We start from the raw sequence: 16,068 nt of genomic DNA, 5'->3' as shown, positions 1-16,068 counted from the left end.
AGCATAATCTAGAGAGCACCGCCTTTCATATGAACCATTTTTGATTCCAACTGATCAACTGCAAGTCAGGTTGTTATTTGTTATTTGCTACTATTACAATTTGGATAAGGGGCAAGACATTTGTCAGGGACTTTAATTGGCAATAAATCAAAGGGTTTTTTGTTTACCTTGTTAACATGTCCATTATGTGCTTTCTATATGCTGGGCATTATGAGTGAAATAAGTAATCAACATCATGGCTTAGCATTTACACCTTGAAAATGCAGTGTACCAAAGAAAGCCTCAAATATAATGATTCAGAACTCAATTTATAATGTAACAAATGTAAGAAACTAATCCTGCTGTGCAAAGCTAGAATAGTCATTCACCACATTAACAATGTCTAGACGGGATTTCGGATTCATTAAATGTTGTCTTCATTGGAAAAAAAGAGTTTCTTGCAAAAATAAGGACATTTCTAAATGACCCCAAACTTATGAACAGTAGTGTAAGTCTGCTCATGGGTTGGTGATAACATTAAAAAGTAAACAAGCTGCCTGATGAAAAAACAGACGATCAGTTATGTCTCTAATTAACACAAACCAATACTTTTGTGATCGTTCTGGCTGTGACAGTACCCAAAGTCAAATATCTGCTTTTCCACCACACTGGGATGCCTCAGGCGTAACAGGGAAGAGACACCACAGATTCTATAGATACAGAGCTCCAGAAATCTGCAAGTTTTCATGATTACCGATCTGAGAAAGAAGTATTTCCTGGTGCTGAATAAATGCAAGACAGGAGCCATAGCCCTAAACCAAACCCCTCCTGGGCTCAGGCCTACCTTGACAAACGGGAAAGCAGGTCCTGGCCTGAAGGGCTCGTTTTCATGTTCCACCTGAAAAGCCACGTACTTCTCTACTCCTTCTTCCTCGTAGATCTTCCTCTCTGCCACCATGTTGAAGACGGTGCGAGAGGAGACGGCGATGGAGACAGCAAACCGGGGTTTGGGCTGCGAGGTGGAGGCACAAACATTAGCCACCAATCAAAAACTACATCGTTTAGCCACTATAGCCCGGAAGTTACGGTATGTGCGACCAACACAAAGGCTTGGAAAAAACTTAGTAAAACACTTACAGGTCTGGGTTTGTTTGACTTAAGGTTGTCAAAAGCAGCTTTGGCAGCAGCCCAGTCTTTTTCCTCGCTGCTGTCTTCCGCTGCAGCGACATCGCTTGGCTTCATTTCACTCATTTTTATAAACTTCAGTGAGTACAACTGACCGAACAAAACCAGAAGAAGGCTTCTCCAACTTGAAACCTATCGGAAATAGTAAGGCAGTCTGGTGGGCGTGTCTCACAGTGATGACGTACGCAGTCCCGGGCATCGCTGCCCAAGTACCCCTGACTGCAGCCCGCAGATCGGGGCGTGCCTCAACGTGGGCGGAGTTAAACGTTGAGCTCCGCCCACCTTGAACTAAACGTGGGCGGAGTTAAACGTTTAACTCCGCCCGCATAGCGCAGTTGAACCGTTGAAGAAGAAGAAGAATGTATTAGAGAAGAAGAAGAAGTTTCCAAAATGGAGGTAAGCACGTTTATCTTTTGTTTAAATGTGCTGTTTTAACGTGCTTTAACGTTGCTGTTTTGCTATTTTGTGACAGACAAGGAAGGAAGTGATATTATTTTATCTCCAGTTGCATTATCTCCTTGCATTAGTTTCAGACTTACGTCAGACTTATTTATTTTGTCACGTGCTAAGTAGCAAGCCCATTAGAAAAGTGACGTTTAACAAAACATTTAAACGATGCCATTCCTTTTAGAATTAGACTGATTCAAAATATTCAGAATAATCTACTGGAATTGGAGGAGAAGCAAGAGGCGTAGAGGTTTGCCCTGGAAAGGAGAGGAATGAAGGTTAGCCGCAGCAAGACGGAGTATCTGTGTGTGAATGAGAGGGACCCAAGTGGAAGAGTGAGGTTACAGGGAGAAGAGATCAAGAAGGTGGAGGATTTTAAGTAATTAGGGTCAACAGTCCAGAGCAATGGAGAGTGTGGAAAAGAGGTGAAGAAGCGTGTACAGGCAGGCTGGAACGGCTGGAGAAAAGTGTCAGGTGTGATAGAAGAGTTTCAGCTAAAATGAAAGGTTTACAAAACTATTAATTCAAATGGATTGGATAGTATAGTTCAATTATCTATCTCTGTTACAGAGAATAGAGCACGTGTTTGCTGCAAACAGCCGCGTCATTGCCACATGGTTTCCACCATCATCCACAAACCCCATGGATCACCTGCTGGTAATTTGTTAAAAAGTTTTGCTTTTGTAGTGGAGTTTGAGCATTTCATATTCAGTTATTGATATCTTTTTACAGGACAATGCAGCCAGTCTCCAGTGGGTTCTGCTTCCAGTATTTGTACCTGGACACTGGATACTCTGTAAATACATTTATATCTTCCTCTATTATGACCTTACACAACAAAGTTGCTCATTGCTGATTTAAATTTTTTGGTATATTAAATGCAGCTTTGTTAGTATTTCTGTAGCATTCCATAACTTTATGTGTTTGGTTGTATTTGAACACATTTAACAGATACTGAGGCCACAGGCTAGGGAGATTTTCTTTCTAGATCCCCTCTGTGGCAGCGGCTGGAGAGATGAGAGTAGAGTCCATCTATTCAGGTTTTCAGGACACCTTCCAAGATCCTTCCTGGACAGTGGTAGTTCTGTTTTAAACCACTTGTCCTTTGTTTGTTTAATAAATGCTTCTGTTTTTATTTGAATGCATTAAGATGTTCCAAACAAACAAAAACAAACAACAAAAGTGAGTGTTTGCGAGGGATAGAAGTAATTGTTACATTATTCTTATTTATTGTTACATTATTCTACGCAGATGGAAACAGAACCATATGTTTTGTTTGTTTAAGCCCATTACAAAAACGTTTGATTTGAAGCACCAGCCTCTTCCAACTTTGTTCCAAGTGTTGCTTTAAAATGGTTTATTGTACTTTTATTTCCTCTTTGACCAGGCACATTGCTCACAGCCTATCTCCTGGCCCTTGGAGGCAGCTTGGTGTGAATGATGTTCAGGTGAGACATTACTACATTGCATTTGCTAACATTTGCTATTTTCTTGCCATTCTTTTATTAAAACACTGCAAAGATGCTCCACCAACTGTGGCGTGTTTGTTTTGATGGTAAGAACTACTCGGTATGTTATATCGATGACATCTATAAAATGTTTTTTCTGCATTTAAAACACACTCTTTGTATTGAAAAACTGTATCCTGACAGAATGTGCATGATATTATATTAACCAGTATCTCTGTACATTGTAATGGGGGCCAGTTGTGATTTCAGTGAGGTTTTGTGCAAATTGTGACACGTTGTGCTTGACTGTAGCGATGAAGGTATTATTTTTGGAAACATATTTTAATTTTCTGCATTTCCTTCTTCACAGGAAAACATGCTGCAGATTAGAAGATGGTGGTGTCTTGTTCTCCTGCAGAACTTCCCCATGCTGTAGGCGCCCTCAGTATCACACCTTTAAACCAGATTCTTTTAAATCACGTTTTACTGTATTCACTGTCATCTGACCTGCATGAATGTTTTCATTGTGAATGTTTGTTGTCATTAAATCACCAAGATCTGAAGAAGAGAGATTGCAGCAAAGAAAAAGGCAACGAGAGCAGAAAAAACTACAGGTGAGAGGTCATGTGATAAATTGGTATATAGTGAAACTATTGCTCAAAGACTGATCCCTGCCACTTATTTCAGGATGTGGCTGAAGTCCCCCTGAAAATGTTTAGGCTTTCAGAATCTGCCACTGAAGCATCAGGTATTGTTCCAGCCAGCGTTGTCTCACACATATCCATTGAGGTTGTTGAGGTTCGATGTCACAGAGCAGTCATTATTTCTCTGTTAATCATCAAAACATTGTCATTGTGCCTGTAGACACCACAATCTGTTTCCTTTCTAGATCAGGCTGAGAACAGGACTGGGAACAGGAAACGGGGTATATTGCCTGAGATGGGTAGTCTCATTTCAGTGTTTTCTGCAATCTCCGAGCCTTTACTTAAATAACTGTTTTCTTTATTTTTGTTTAGGAGAATCCTTTGGTCAGGGATGCAATGGCGGCAGCCCAGTGGTGTGGGACCAGAGCTTTCAAGGGAAAAATTTCCCTTCCCCAAGTTGTTACCATGGCCAAGGAGCAACGCGTGAGGGCAGTGGAACTCCTGTGTGTCTGTGATGGCCAGGAAGAAGAGGAGACCGCTGATCTCAGAGAACCGTTCCTTTTTCTTTTTAGTCTGCAGGAAGACTATGAGACATTCTGTCAAGAAATCATTGACAGGAGAAACATGAAGGTGTTTTGTGCTTTTGACAGAAAAGAATAAAGTTGTGTTCAACGGTGCTGAAGCTTAATTCATTACATCTGACCCCTACAAATGTACATGGTTCGTGAGTTGTATAGACTCTGATATATTATGTCTGGCATAATCATATACAGAAAGTCTCTATACAGAGATCAGAGATGATGTTTTTGTTTCAGTTATGTAGAATGAAGGCCAAGCTAAGAGCCCTCTTTGATTTGAGGAAAGACATGTAACATTGACTGTCAGTTCAGTCTTATATCCTTGAGTGGATTAGTGACACTTTAAGAAAGTCGTTAGTGCAAAGTTTAGGAAATCTGTGTTATCAGCCAGGAATAACCATGCATGGTCAGGTATCAGTGGCACAGACATTGCTGCTGTCTCTGATCTCCTTAATGTAGCTGATATAATTCAGTGTACAAAAAAATCCAAATGTGTCTATGTATGCTGTATATCACAAATTTCACTTCACTGTTTCAGTCCAGCTAGCCCTAGTTAGACAGGGTTTGAGTTAGGTGAAAGTTGAACCCAAGTAAAAAGTTGTCGGCTATAGTATTACAACTCCTGGCAAAAATGATGGAATCACCAGTCTGGGAGGACGCTCGTTCAGTTGTTTTAATTTGTAGTAAAAAAGCAGCTCACAAACATGACAAAAAACTAAAGTCATTTTATTTTGCAACTTTCTGGCTGTAAGAAACACTAAAAGATATCAAGAGGAAAAGTTGTAGTAGTCAGTAACAATTACTTTTTTAGATCAAGCACAGGGATAAAATTATGGAATCAATTCTGAGGAAAAAATGATGGAATCACCCCATAAATTCTCATTCCCAAAACAAGCTCCCATATCAGATTAAATCTGCTCGTTAGTCTGCAGTTTAAAAGGAGTGATCACACCTTGGAGAGATGTTGCACCAAGTGGACTGACATCAATCATGACTCCAACATGAGAGATGTCAGCTGAAACAAAGGGGAGGATTATCAGACTTTTCAAAGAGGGTCAATCATCACGAATTGTTGGAGATATCCCAGATTGGTTCTGCAAATGATCATCAAACTGACGTGGGACGAGAAAAATTGCAGCAGCAGCATCAAAACCAAGTTTATTTGGCCCAGCAGCAACAACCAAATCCACAGTCTGCATGAGCAACAAGCTGGTTTGGTTGGAAATCAGCAAACTGGTGTGCTGCAGCAACTTCCAATCACTCTTGGTCTAAAAAAGTGATTGTTACTGACTACCACAATTTTTCCTCTTGATATCTTTTAGTGTTTCTTACAGCCAGAAAGTTGCAAATTGAAATGACTTTAGTTTTTTTGTCATGTTTGTTATCTGCTTTTTTTCTAAAAAAAAAATTAAACAACTGAACGAAAGTCCTCCCAGACTGGTGATTCCATAATTTTTGCCAGGGATTGTATATGTTGTATTTGTGGGATTTGATACTACAAAAAAAATGTTTTCCCAAAGAACTACTTTTTGGCTCTAGACCTGATCCTGATATAAATAGTAATGCTGATATAAAATTAATCATGACAGTAAATCACATAAGATGCTCGGTTTCTTGGCCAGCATTTCGAAGCTGTATTGACGTTTGTGAATGTGCTATTTAGTCTCCGCCACCAGATGGTGACAATAAATGAGTCAAGCTCAATGTGGGCGGAGCTCAACGTTTAACTCCGCCCACGTTTAGCTCAAGGTGGGCGGAGCTCAACGTTTAACTCCGCCCACGTTGAGCCACGCCCCGATCTGCGGGCTGCAGTCAGGGGCTTCTCTCGCTGCCAGGAGAAACAGTAGCCAGAAAGGACCATTGTGCTGTGACCTTGGGTCTTAACATAACCGATAGAAAGCCTTCATATACAACAAACTGGAAATTCAACAGTAGCCTACTCTACAATGACAATTTTTGTACAGAAATTAGAAGCCTGTTCGATGAAATAGATTCCTTGGACTCTACTCCTCTAAGTAAATGGGAATGGTTCAAATTCAAAGTTAGAGAAATTGCTATAAAAATGGGAAAACAAGCCTTAAAAAAACGGGAAAAACAAAATGAAATTATGAGCAATATAAATAAATTATGTGCAAAAAACATGCTGCTACCTGAAGAAAAGACCCAGTTGGAAACTCTCAAAAATCAGCTTGATAGCATTTTTATAGACAAAGCACAGGGTGCTTTTGTCCGCTCCAGAGCCCGCTGGATCGAAGAAGTTGAGAAAAATTCCTCTTACTTTTTCAATCTGGAAAAGCAGAGGCAATCTAAAAAGAAAATTACTAAACTTAACATTAATGGTGTTGTGACTGATAACCTTGAAGAAATCAATAGGGCAACTAAAACGTTCTATAGTAAATTATATTCTACAAATTTTTCTGAGTCAAGTTGTAAATCCTTCTTTGAAGAGGTTAGAGAATCAATTAAATAAAATTTTAAAAACAGTATGGAAGACAACTTGCGCATTGAAGAACTTGATACTGTAATTCATCAAATGTCTAAGGGCAAGTCGCCTGGTCTAGACGGCTTAACAGTTGAGTTCAATGTTTTCTTCTGGAAATATATTCATCAACTACTATTTGAAGCATTGGTTCAATGCATCTCGAGTCATAATCTTTCTCCAACTATGAAGCGAGGCCTCATTACTTTAATCCCAAAGGCAGGTAAAGACACACTCTTATTAGACAACTGGAGGCCCATAACTCTTCTGTGTACGGACTATAAAGTACTGGCTCTTAACAATGGTTTGCCAGACATAATAAATGAATGCCAATCTGCATTTATAAAGGGAAGAAATATACATTTTCATACAAGATTGATCCTTGACATGATTGATTATAGTAAGTTTATTGAAAATGACAGTCTAATATTGTTTCTTGACTTTTATAAAGCATTTGATTCGCTAGAACACTGCTTTATTGCAGACACCTTAAGATTTATGGGCTTTGGAAAAAAAATTATGTAACATAATCCAGATGTTCTATACAGACATAAGTAGTTCTGTTTCCTTGGGACATGAAATGACTCCTTGCTTCAAAATGTCTAGAGGGATTCGGCAAGGATGCCCCATCTCTCCTAAATTGTTTATCTTGACCACTCAGATGCTCACCTTGGCAATACTAAGCAATCGAAGCCTTCAAGGTTTAAATATCTTTGACAGAGAATTCAAGATTAGTCAATTTGCCGATGATAAGGAAATTTTTTTGAAGGACAAAACCATGGTTGACATTGCTCTAAATTTAATACTTGCCTTTTCCGAGGCATCAGGTCTATCTCTAAATATCAAAAAATGTGAACTTTTCCCAATCCATACGTGTACTGAAAGCTCTATAGGATCTATACAAGTTAATTCAGAAGTCAAATATCTGGGGCTAACAATTTCCAAAGATGTTGCCAAATTGCAGGAGGTTAATATTGAAAAGCGTGTAACCGACTTGAAAAAATCCTTGAGTCACTGGTTGACTACAGATCTCACAATATTTGTAAGAGTTCTTCTTTCCAAAGGGGAGGGTGTTTCAAAATTGATTTACCCTTGTCATTCATTATTTATTTCTGATCTAAATATTAAAAAAGCAAATTCAGTAATTTTTCATTTTATATCAAGGAACAAAACTCATTATTTAAAAAGATCGCTCTTAGCAAAAGATTATAAATATGGAGGCGTTAAAGCGTTAGATTTTGAAGCATTAATTGGTTCATTTAGAATTACTTGGTTGAAAATCTTTTTTGCCCTTCCTAACTCTATGTGGTTTCACATACCTAGGTCAATTTTTGAAAAATTTGGTGGTTTAGACTTTTTACTAAAATGCGATTTTGAACTAACAAAAATTCCATTTGCATTATCTCAATTTCATAAACAAACACTACAATTTTGGAAAAGGGTTTTTTCATGTCACTTTACTCCACACAGTTCGTTGTTATGGAATAACCGGTCAATACTTATCCAAAGAAAGTCATTTTTTATTCCAGAATGGTACAATAAAGGGATCATATTCATAGTCGACATAATGGACAGTGTTGGTGTTTTCTTGGATTATAAAACTTTTGTTAACCGGTTTAATTTGAATTGCACCTACAGAGAGTATCAAAAAGTTTGTAAAGCTGTGCCTTTGGCATTATTACAACTTATTCAGAACACTTTAGCCCACTCTAATGTCACTCCTGTTCTCCCAAGTTTGCTAAATGATTGTATTAGACTGAAAGACAAGAAATGCAACAATAGGGCTATAACAAATGCTTTCAAAGCTAAACTGTTCCATAATTTTGGAACAAATACTTCTGGGCACCCTAGGATTCTGGAAAAGGCTTATTCTAAATATGTAAAATGGCCGATTCCACCCAAAGTCAAGGAAACTCATTTTAAAATCTGTCATAAAATCTATCCTGTCTCTAAATTCCTTCACAACAGATTTAAATTTGACTTAGCTAACTGCAAATTTTGCGATTTCCCAGATGAATCTTTGGAGCATCTGTTTTTTGAGTGCCACAAATAAATTTTGGAGTGATATTAGAGTTTGGCTGTCCCTCAAAATATCAAATATTCCCATTCTTAAATGTGATGATATCTTATATTTTTTGGAAAATGTGGATAATTCTGTTTCTGACATTGTTAACATTATTTTTTTACTCGCAAAATACCACATACATTGTTTCAAATGGAGAGACTCCCGTCCCTGCTTTGAACATTTCATGAACGAATTTAAACTGTATGTTTCCTCGTTCAAACTTATAAACTCTGCTCTTGCTAAAAAAATGTATACTGAACTGTCCAAAAATCTTTTGTTTTAAGTGCTGCCATGCTCCAAGTTATTCTCGTATTGCTTTTCTTGTATGCCTTACATTTTTTGTACGACTGTAGTCCTATGTTACTACTTAACTGTTCAGTACAATCAGAGTGTATTCAATGTTTGTACCTCAGCGAGACTCTGTATTTTTGTCAATAAAATAAAAAATATATATATTTTTAAAAAATTAAAAAACAGTGGCCAGAAATATGTGGACACTCCAGTATATGTAGTAAACAACATAAATAACTCTACTCCCGTGCAATATCAAATGATTGTAAACTGTATAACCTGACAGCAAATTGCATAACATCCAAGTACACTAGAGCTGACCTGAGGGTCATTCCAAAATTCTAGGACATTTTACGTCCCACCTATCAAATGTCAAATTAGTACAAAATACTAAAACATGCATTTCTTGTGTAAATTTACTTGTCTTGAGACCAAATCTAAAATAATAACAATGAAAACTAGTAGAAAAAAATGAAATATTTTAAAACAAATACCAAATAAGTCTTTAGTTCCCCCTTAAACACCATTTTTCTCTTGTCCCACTCTCCTGATGTCCAAACTGAATCTCAAATAAAACAGTTACAATAAAACTTAAATCTCCCATTTGTGGTCAAAATTTTTTTCATTGATGTGTCTTGTAATTGTGGGTTTTTTAATCGACATAATATTTTGAATAATAATTATTATGCAGAGAAAGTGTGTCTCACAACAACCCTGTTAGCATAACCTGTTTAGCTGGTGGAAGAAGAAGAAAACAGTGAATCACCTGAAACACTGAAATTAACATCATTAAGCAGTTTTCTAAAAGAAAATAGAACACAGGACATAGTTTTGCTCTACGCAAAACTATGTCCTGTCTTCTATTTTTCATGATTTTATAACATTGTCAGCCTTTATTGAATGTCTAACTCTCCCTCATGCAACACTGATATTCATATTATCAGGATAAGACAAATTCTTCTTCTTCTTTTATTTTATTTTTTTTTTACTTTTTCCATCAGTAAGTTTGTCCTCTTGGTCAGCAGCTACATATCTAGCTTCTGCTCCTGAGAAAAAGCTACCATTAGCATGGATTAGCAACCCTGTTACGATGATTACGGTAGGGTTAGCAAACAACAAATAAAATATGAAATAAAAATGGTGTCATTGATGTGTATGATGAGCCAGTCAAACCTTTGATATTTTTTTGGCCTATTATTGATGAATATATTATTGTAAAAGAGAAGGTTTATTTTCCCAAATTTTGAAATCCAAATGTCCTCCAATACTGGACTGCACCCCAAATACATGCTATGACAAAAATATCTTTGTTACCATCATATACGAATAACACACACTGTGCATTTGTGTAGACTACTATTTGTAACCCATTTCATTAAATCTTATTTGGTAATTCATTTGTTTGAATATCGGTTTATTCATCATAATTATCACATATCCTGTTATTAAAATATCACATGCTTTCACAACGTCTCGCACACACGCTCACACAAACCGTCCACTGGTACATGAATGACCTCCCTCCTCAATCTCACCCCCCCACACACACTTGGTAGAGTCCGGGACGGAGCATCATGGCGATAGACGGTAGGTACTCGGTGTCAGGTGTCCTGCGGTACCCGTGTGAAACTTTGCTCGGGGCTGAATGAGAACGCAGTTTAAATCCCTCATTTTGTATTGACGGAGTTAGTTATTCTTGGTCCAGTTCCTTTTAAATTCAGGACGCGAGTACCGCAGTGCTGTGGAGGCGGGACAGCTAACTAGCAGCGCGCGGGTGATGCTGAAGTGCGGACAGCCGCACTGAGGCAGGACGCTGTGATCCCTGCTCGGGATGTGCGCGTCAAGTGATGCTTAAGTAAACAGAGGTGCAGACAGTCCCGGCGCTATGATTGATCGAGTTAACACATTTGTAAAGTCACTGTTGAGGGAGACCTGTGATTACCGTTTCATGTCAGTATTTTACCGAAAATCATAACGTGCTGCTGTTTAGCATCACATGGCAACTACTTTGTTTTGTTGCTGTTAAAGAACTACACTACTTGGCGGATGAATATGATGTATATTGGCCATCTGAAAAAGAGCGATATGCGTTTGAAAACACTGCTGTTTTCGAGACGGCGCGTGCTGTTGGTTATCTTATCTTCACGGCTATAACCGGTACCACAGCCTCCATGCCCACGGATATGTGTCTCTCCACGGTTTCAGAGAGGGACCGAGACACATAACCGGACGGCCACAGAGAGTAGGCGCGTGCCTTGTCCCGTCAAGTTGTAGACACGGACACAGGTCCCATGCGTCACGTGCAGCCATGTGTGCAGCATTCAGAGGTTTAATCAGAGCCAGTCCGCAGCACACATGTCAGCACAGGCATCACAGGAACAGCGCAGGAACCACTTCGCTAGTAGATTGTCCACACAAATGAATGATCCATCCTCACAAGTCTGAATGGGGTTTCAAATGTTCAGAATGAATGTTTAACAATTCTACAATTTCATTTAGCACACGCTTTTATCCAAAGCGATGTACATATGAGAGTAGATATAACACAAGCAAGGATCTAGTCAGGGGAAAACAACCTGGATGAGAGTCATAAAGCAAGTTCAAGTGTGATGATATGACCGTGGTGTCTACAGGCAATGCAGATGTAATAGGATTTATTTTTGTAATTTGTTTTTGCAGTCTGTCAAATGCCAAGGTGTTCGGTGAAGAGCCTGGGTTTAAGTGTTTTCTTGAGAGGGATTCAGCAGATCAGAGTTTGGTAACAGTTCCATCATGGGGAACCACAAAGGAGAAGAGTCTAGCTATGGACCAGCTCTGTTGTGGTGGTTGTAGCAGGAGTCTTTTGTTGGCCGAACATAGTGAGCAGGAGGGAGTGTAGACCTGAGTGAGAGAGTTCAGGTAGGAGGGAGCTGTTTTCATTGTAGTTTTGAATGCAAGTGTCAGAGTTTTGAATTTTATGTGGGCAGCAACTGGAAGCCAGTGAAGCGATCTGAACCGTGGTGTGATGTGCTGTTTTTGGCTGGTTGAAAACCAGATGTGCTGCTGCATTCTGGATCATCTTCAGAGGTTTGACCGTGCATGAGGGAAAGCCTGCCAGCAAGGAGTTGCAGTGGTTGATGTGTGATATTACGAGAGCCTGGACCAGGAGTTGTGTTGCATGTTCAGACAGGAAGGGTCTGATGTTGCTGACCCCTCAAACTTTTGAATGGTAGTGTATCTTGACGTCAAAGGCACTTCCACTGTGTTTCACTCCATAGTGTCACTATTTGATTGTATTGTGGTGGACAAACACAACGCTCTCTTCTTTAAACTTAGACCACTTTACTTATCATGGATGTTAATCAACCTGGAAAAATCAACAGTATGTTTTCTGTGTAGCATTTAAAGAATTCAGTGGAAATGCTAAAACGTAATTATAAACTTCCCAAATGAATACATTTCCTGTGCAGCAGCATAAATGTCACGCACTAGGGAGGGCTGGACCAAAGCAGAGAGCCACACCACCTTGACCAGAGGAGATTTAGAATGATTTATTGACGGGAATGAATACTGGCCGAGATGGGGAAACCAGAGTGCAGGAACGGCTGGTGTAGTGGGGGGTTTTGACCAGGAACGGGGGGTCCAGGCAGGGACAGAAGGGGTCCAGGCAGGAATGGGGGTCCAGGCATGAGCAGGGGGGTTTAGGCATGAGCAGAGGGGTCCAGGAGGAGAAAACCGGTGATGACTTGGGTTGGGGAGAGCCGGAGGGGAAGGAGGACAGCAGGGATCCCAGACAGCTGAGTCTGGCAGAGGCAGAAGGAAAAAACAATGTAAAAACAAGGCAGGAACTCAAAACAGAACTAGTAAGAGGCTAGAGAGCAAAACTGAACTGCATGGTTCTTGTTTAACAATCTGGCAGGGAGTGGAAGGATGAGCTGGTACTTATTGCAGAGGTGTGTAATCAGGTAGATGATTGTCAGCTGTCCGGGAGCCGTAGAGGTGGTTGATTGCCTGAGTGGAGTCAGCTGAGAAGCTGGACTCCACTCAGGCACCGAGCTGCAGAGGGAGAGACAAGGCAGAGGAGCGGATGGGAGACAGCAGGACAGACAGGGCAGAGGAGCGGATGGGAGACAGCAAGACAGACAGGGCAGAGGAGAAGGGAGCTGTGACAATAAAAAGTGGTCACAGAAGATGAAGATGACTCGATATATTTTTGGTGGTATTTTTAAGACTGATATTGATGCTATTTATCAGTGATCAAGATGAATGATTTGTTAATGAAATTTCCGTAAAAATTTAATCCTTGGGGTCAAAATATTGTGTAATCCTTCATTGATTATGAGTTTTGTGTGTTTATTTCAATGAGAACTTTTCACTATTTATACTGAAGTGCTTATTGGCTAATACTGTGACATACAGTATAACCAGTCAGATAGTACTGTGGGTGTGACATTGGTCAGTCAGCAGAGAAGTGACTACAGACAGAGCCAAAGCAGATCATTTTTAAATTCATTTATCTGGAGTCACTTAAATTCAGTTAAATTAATTCAAGAAATGTTGAATATTAGTCCTGATAATCGACCAGGTTGATGATCAGTCTCTATACTCAGTGGTCGATTTCATAAACTGTTAAATACATTTTTCATGAATAAACTATATATACAAAGTAGTCTACAATGTTTGCCGCTTGAATGTAGTAGAGTAAGAAGTATAAAATAAAACAAAGGAAGGACAGAGGTACAAATACCTCATAATTCTGCTTTAGTACAGTACTTGGGTAGTTGTACTTCCTACATTTACTACTGCTTCTGTGGTACAGAATGGAACCTGTATCAAGACTGAATATTGTTAAGCAACACGTTAAGACCCATCGCCACAAATACTGAATGACATTATCCCTTTTTATCATACAGTACAATCAGGAATGACCAGAAAATAACCCAGCACTGTGAATTTAGTTAATTTTCATCCTCGTTTGTATTTTGTTCTTTGGGTAGTTTGTACACATTTTAAAAATATGTTGTTGTTTTAATATATGTTTTCAAATTCAATATTTATTTCCTGTCCTTTGGTAATCAGCCCCGTTTGGCACTGTAAGTTCCACTTTTTAATGTGTCAACAAATACAACGTTAACTTGAGAAAATAACTCTTGACAATGTTGTCCAGGTGATTTTGAGTTAAGCTTTAAAGGATTTAAATATCTAAAAGTCAATATTTGTTACAAGTTGGATGGAAACACTGACAACAGACAAAGATGTTCTAATAATCTTAACTTTTACAAATGAACTTTTGGGATGCATTATGGAAATTGTAGGATCCTGTATTTTTGGCTCTTGACCAATTGAAGGCATGAATAATCAAGATATCTTAACCTCTCTATAGACCATTATATTTTCAATCTGTATAAGGCCTCTAACTCCATAGAGGTGATTTACTATATCATTGAAATACCCAGTAAAGTTTCAAAAATACTTTTGTAAGTTTTTTTTTTTACTTATACCAGGTCATTTGAAGTGACTTCTTACTGTTAACCAGTTTGATTTGTTTTACACCTTTTTATGTTTATTTACAAAATAGAAAAGAACTGCATGTATCGCATCATTAGTAAAATCTGATAAAAACTGTCGAAAAGGTTTGGCAGCTTTGCTCAAAAATACAGTTTAAAAAAAAGGTTTTCCCCATAGATTATACTACTACTATGCATGTGCACAGTGTCACAACACCATGCTTCCATCAGTGCAACAGAACGATTCGCTGCATGTACCCTGGCTTGGGGGCTGCACAGTGGGGTTGTGGTTAGCACTTTTGCCTTGCAGCAAGAAGATCCCTGGTTCGAGTCCCGGCCTGGGCCTCGGATCTCTCTGCATGGAGTTTGCATGTTCTGTGCATGCATGGGTTTTCTCCAGGTACTCCGGTTTCCTCCCACAGTCCAAAAATACAGTATGATAAAGTTAATTGATTACTCTAAATTGCCCGTAGGTGTGAATGTGAGTGTGATTGTTTGTCTGTATATGTAGCCCTGTGACAGACTGGCGACCTGTCCAGGGTGTCCCCTGCCTTCGCCCAAGTCACCTGGGATAGGCTCCAGCACCGCCCGCGACCCTAGTGAGGATAAAGCGGTGTATAGAGAGAATGGATGGATGGATGGACCCTGGTCTGGCTGTAAGAATGCAACAGATTTTTGGGGGCAGGCGTTGGACATGTGTTAGACAACTGCCATCTTTGGCATTACAAAAATACCCATAGATTACTATTCACGATTCCTGATGTGGTGAACCTCTAACTTACACTGGTCAGGCATAACATTATGACCACCTGCCTCATATTGTGTTGGTGTGTCCTCCTTTTTGTTGCCAGAACAGCCCTGACCCGTCAAGACTTGGACTCCACTCGATGCCCAAAAATTGCCTTAAAAGTCTTATTTAAACAAGTCAACCAAATTTGGCAAGAAAATTAGTAGATAATGACAACCCAATTAGACAAGATAAAAATATTAAATATCCACAGTCAAACAACTGGGGTGCAAATGGAGGAAAACCACTACAGGTTTGAGAATGTATAAACTAAGACACTACTTTCTAAATTCAGAGCCAAGATATGCTGCTGCTACACTCTTAACTTTGGACGTCTTTATCAATTAATACTGAAGCACTGAGACAAGAGAGATAATGTGTGAATGTCTGTGTAAAAGGCTGTGGATTTGTGCATGTGAAAAAAAGCCAAGTGAGTGTCAGTATCCTTGATTATCCTGAGCATCAGAGGGATTACACATAAAAACTAGATACCATCTCATTGACAAAATGTCCCAGTAGCAACTTAGTAAACCTAAAACATATTTATAATGTAGAAAAATGTCTCTACATGAAAAGCAAATAAGTGTAGTTTTAATTACCTATTTGATTTAGTTTTTCTTTCTCTCTTGGTTCCAGCTAATCAGATTTATGCTTGCTGACGTGTACATCTGCCAGCTCA

At 39.1% G+C, this 16,068-nt stretch overlaps 2 protein-coding genes across 5 annotated transcripts in view; one reads left to right on the top strand and one right to left on the bottom strand.

Moving 5' to 3' along the window:
- Nucleotides 1-1,816, bottom strand: part of LOC110972627 (cytosolic 5'-nucleotidase 1A-like) — a 31,291-nt gene extending 29,475 nt beyond the window's left edge. For all 3 annotated transcript variants that reach the window (XR_007947498.1, XM_051960740.1, XM_051960741.1), the window contains exons 1-2: nucleotides 1,117-1,816; nucleotides 824-991 (exon numbers count right to left, since the gene is read on the bottom strand). Coding sequence is in view for 2 of the 3 variants with exons in the window: in XM_051960740.1 (XP_051816700.1) it covers nucleotides 824-991; nucleotides 1,117-1,230 (282 nt within the window). In the remaining variant the exon portion in view is untranslated. The remainder of the gene's footprint in view (nucleotides 1-823; nucleotides 992-1,116) is intronic.
- Nucleotides 1-16,068, top strand: part of LOC110970890 (synaptotagmin-14-like) — a 39,446-nt gene that overhangs the window by 9,222 nt on the left and 14,156 nt on the right. The window contains exon 1 of one of the 2 annotated variants that reach the window (XM_051960731.1): nucleotides 10,645-10,703. The exons of the other annotated variant lie outside the window; for it this stretch is intronic. The gene's annotated coding sequence lies outside the window, so the exon portion shown is untranslated. Of the gene's footprint in view, nucleotides 1-10,644; nucleotides 10,704-16,068 lie in introns of those variants that run through there. 2 annotated transcript variants of the gene reach the window in all.

This window comes from Acanthochromis polyacanthus, chromosome 16, assembly GCF_021347895.1.
Source record: "Acanthochromis polyacanthus isolate Apoly-LR-REF ecotype Palm Island chromosome 16, KAUST_Apoly_ChrSc, whole genome shotgun sequence".
NCBI lineage: Eukaryota > Metazoa > Chordata > Actinopteri > Pomacentridae > Acanthochromis > Acanthochromis polyacanthus.
This window is presented reverse-complemented; position numbering and strand designations above follow the sequence as displayed.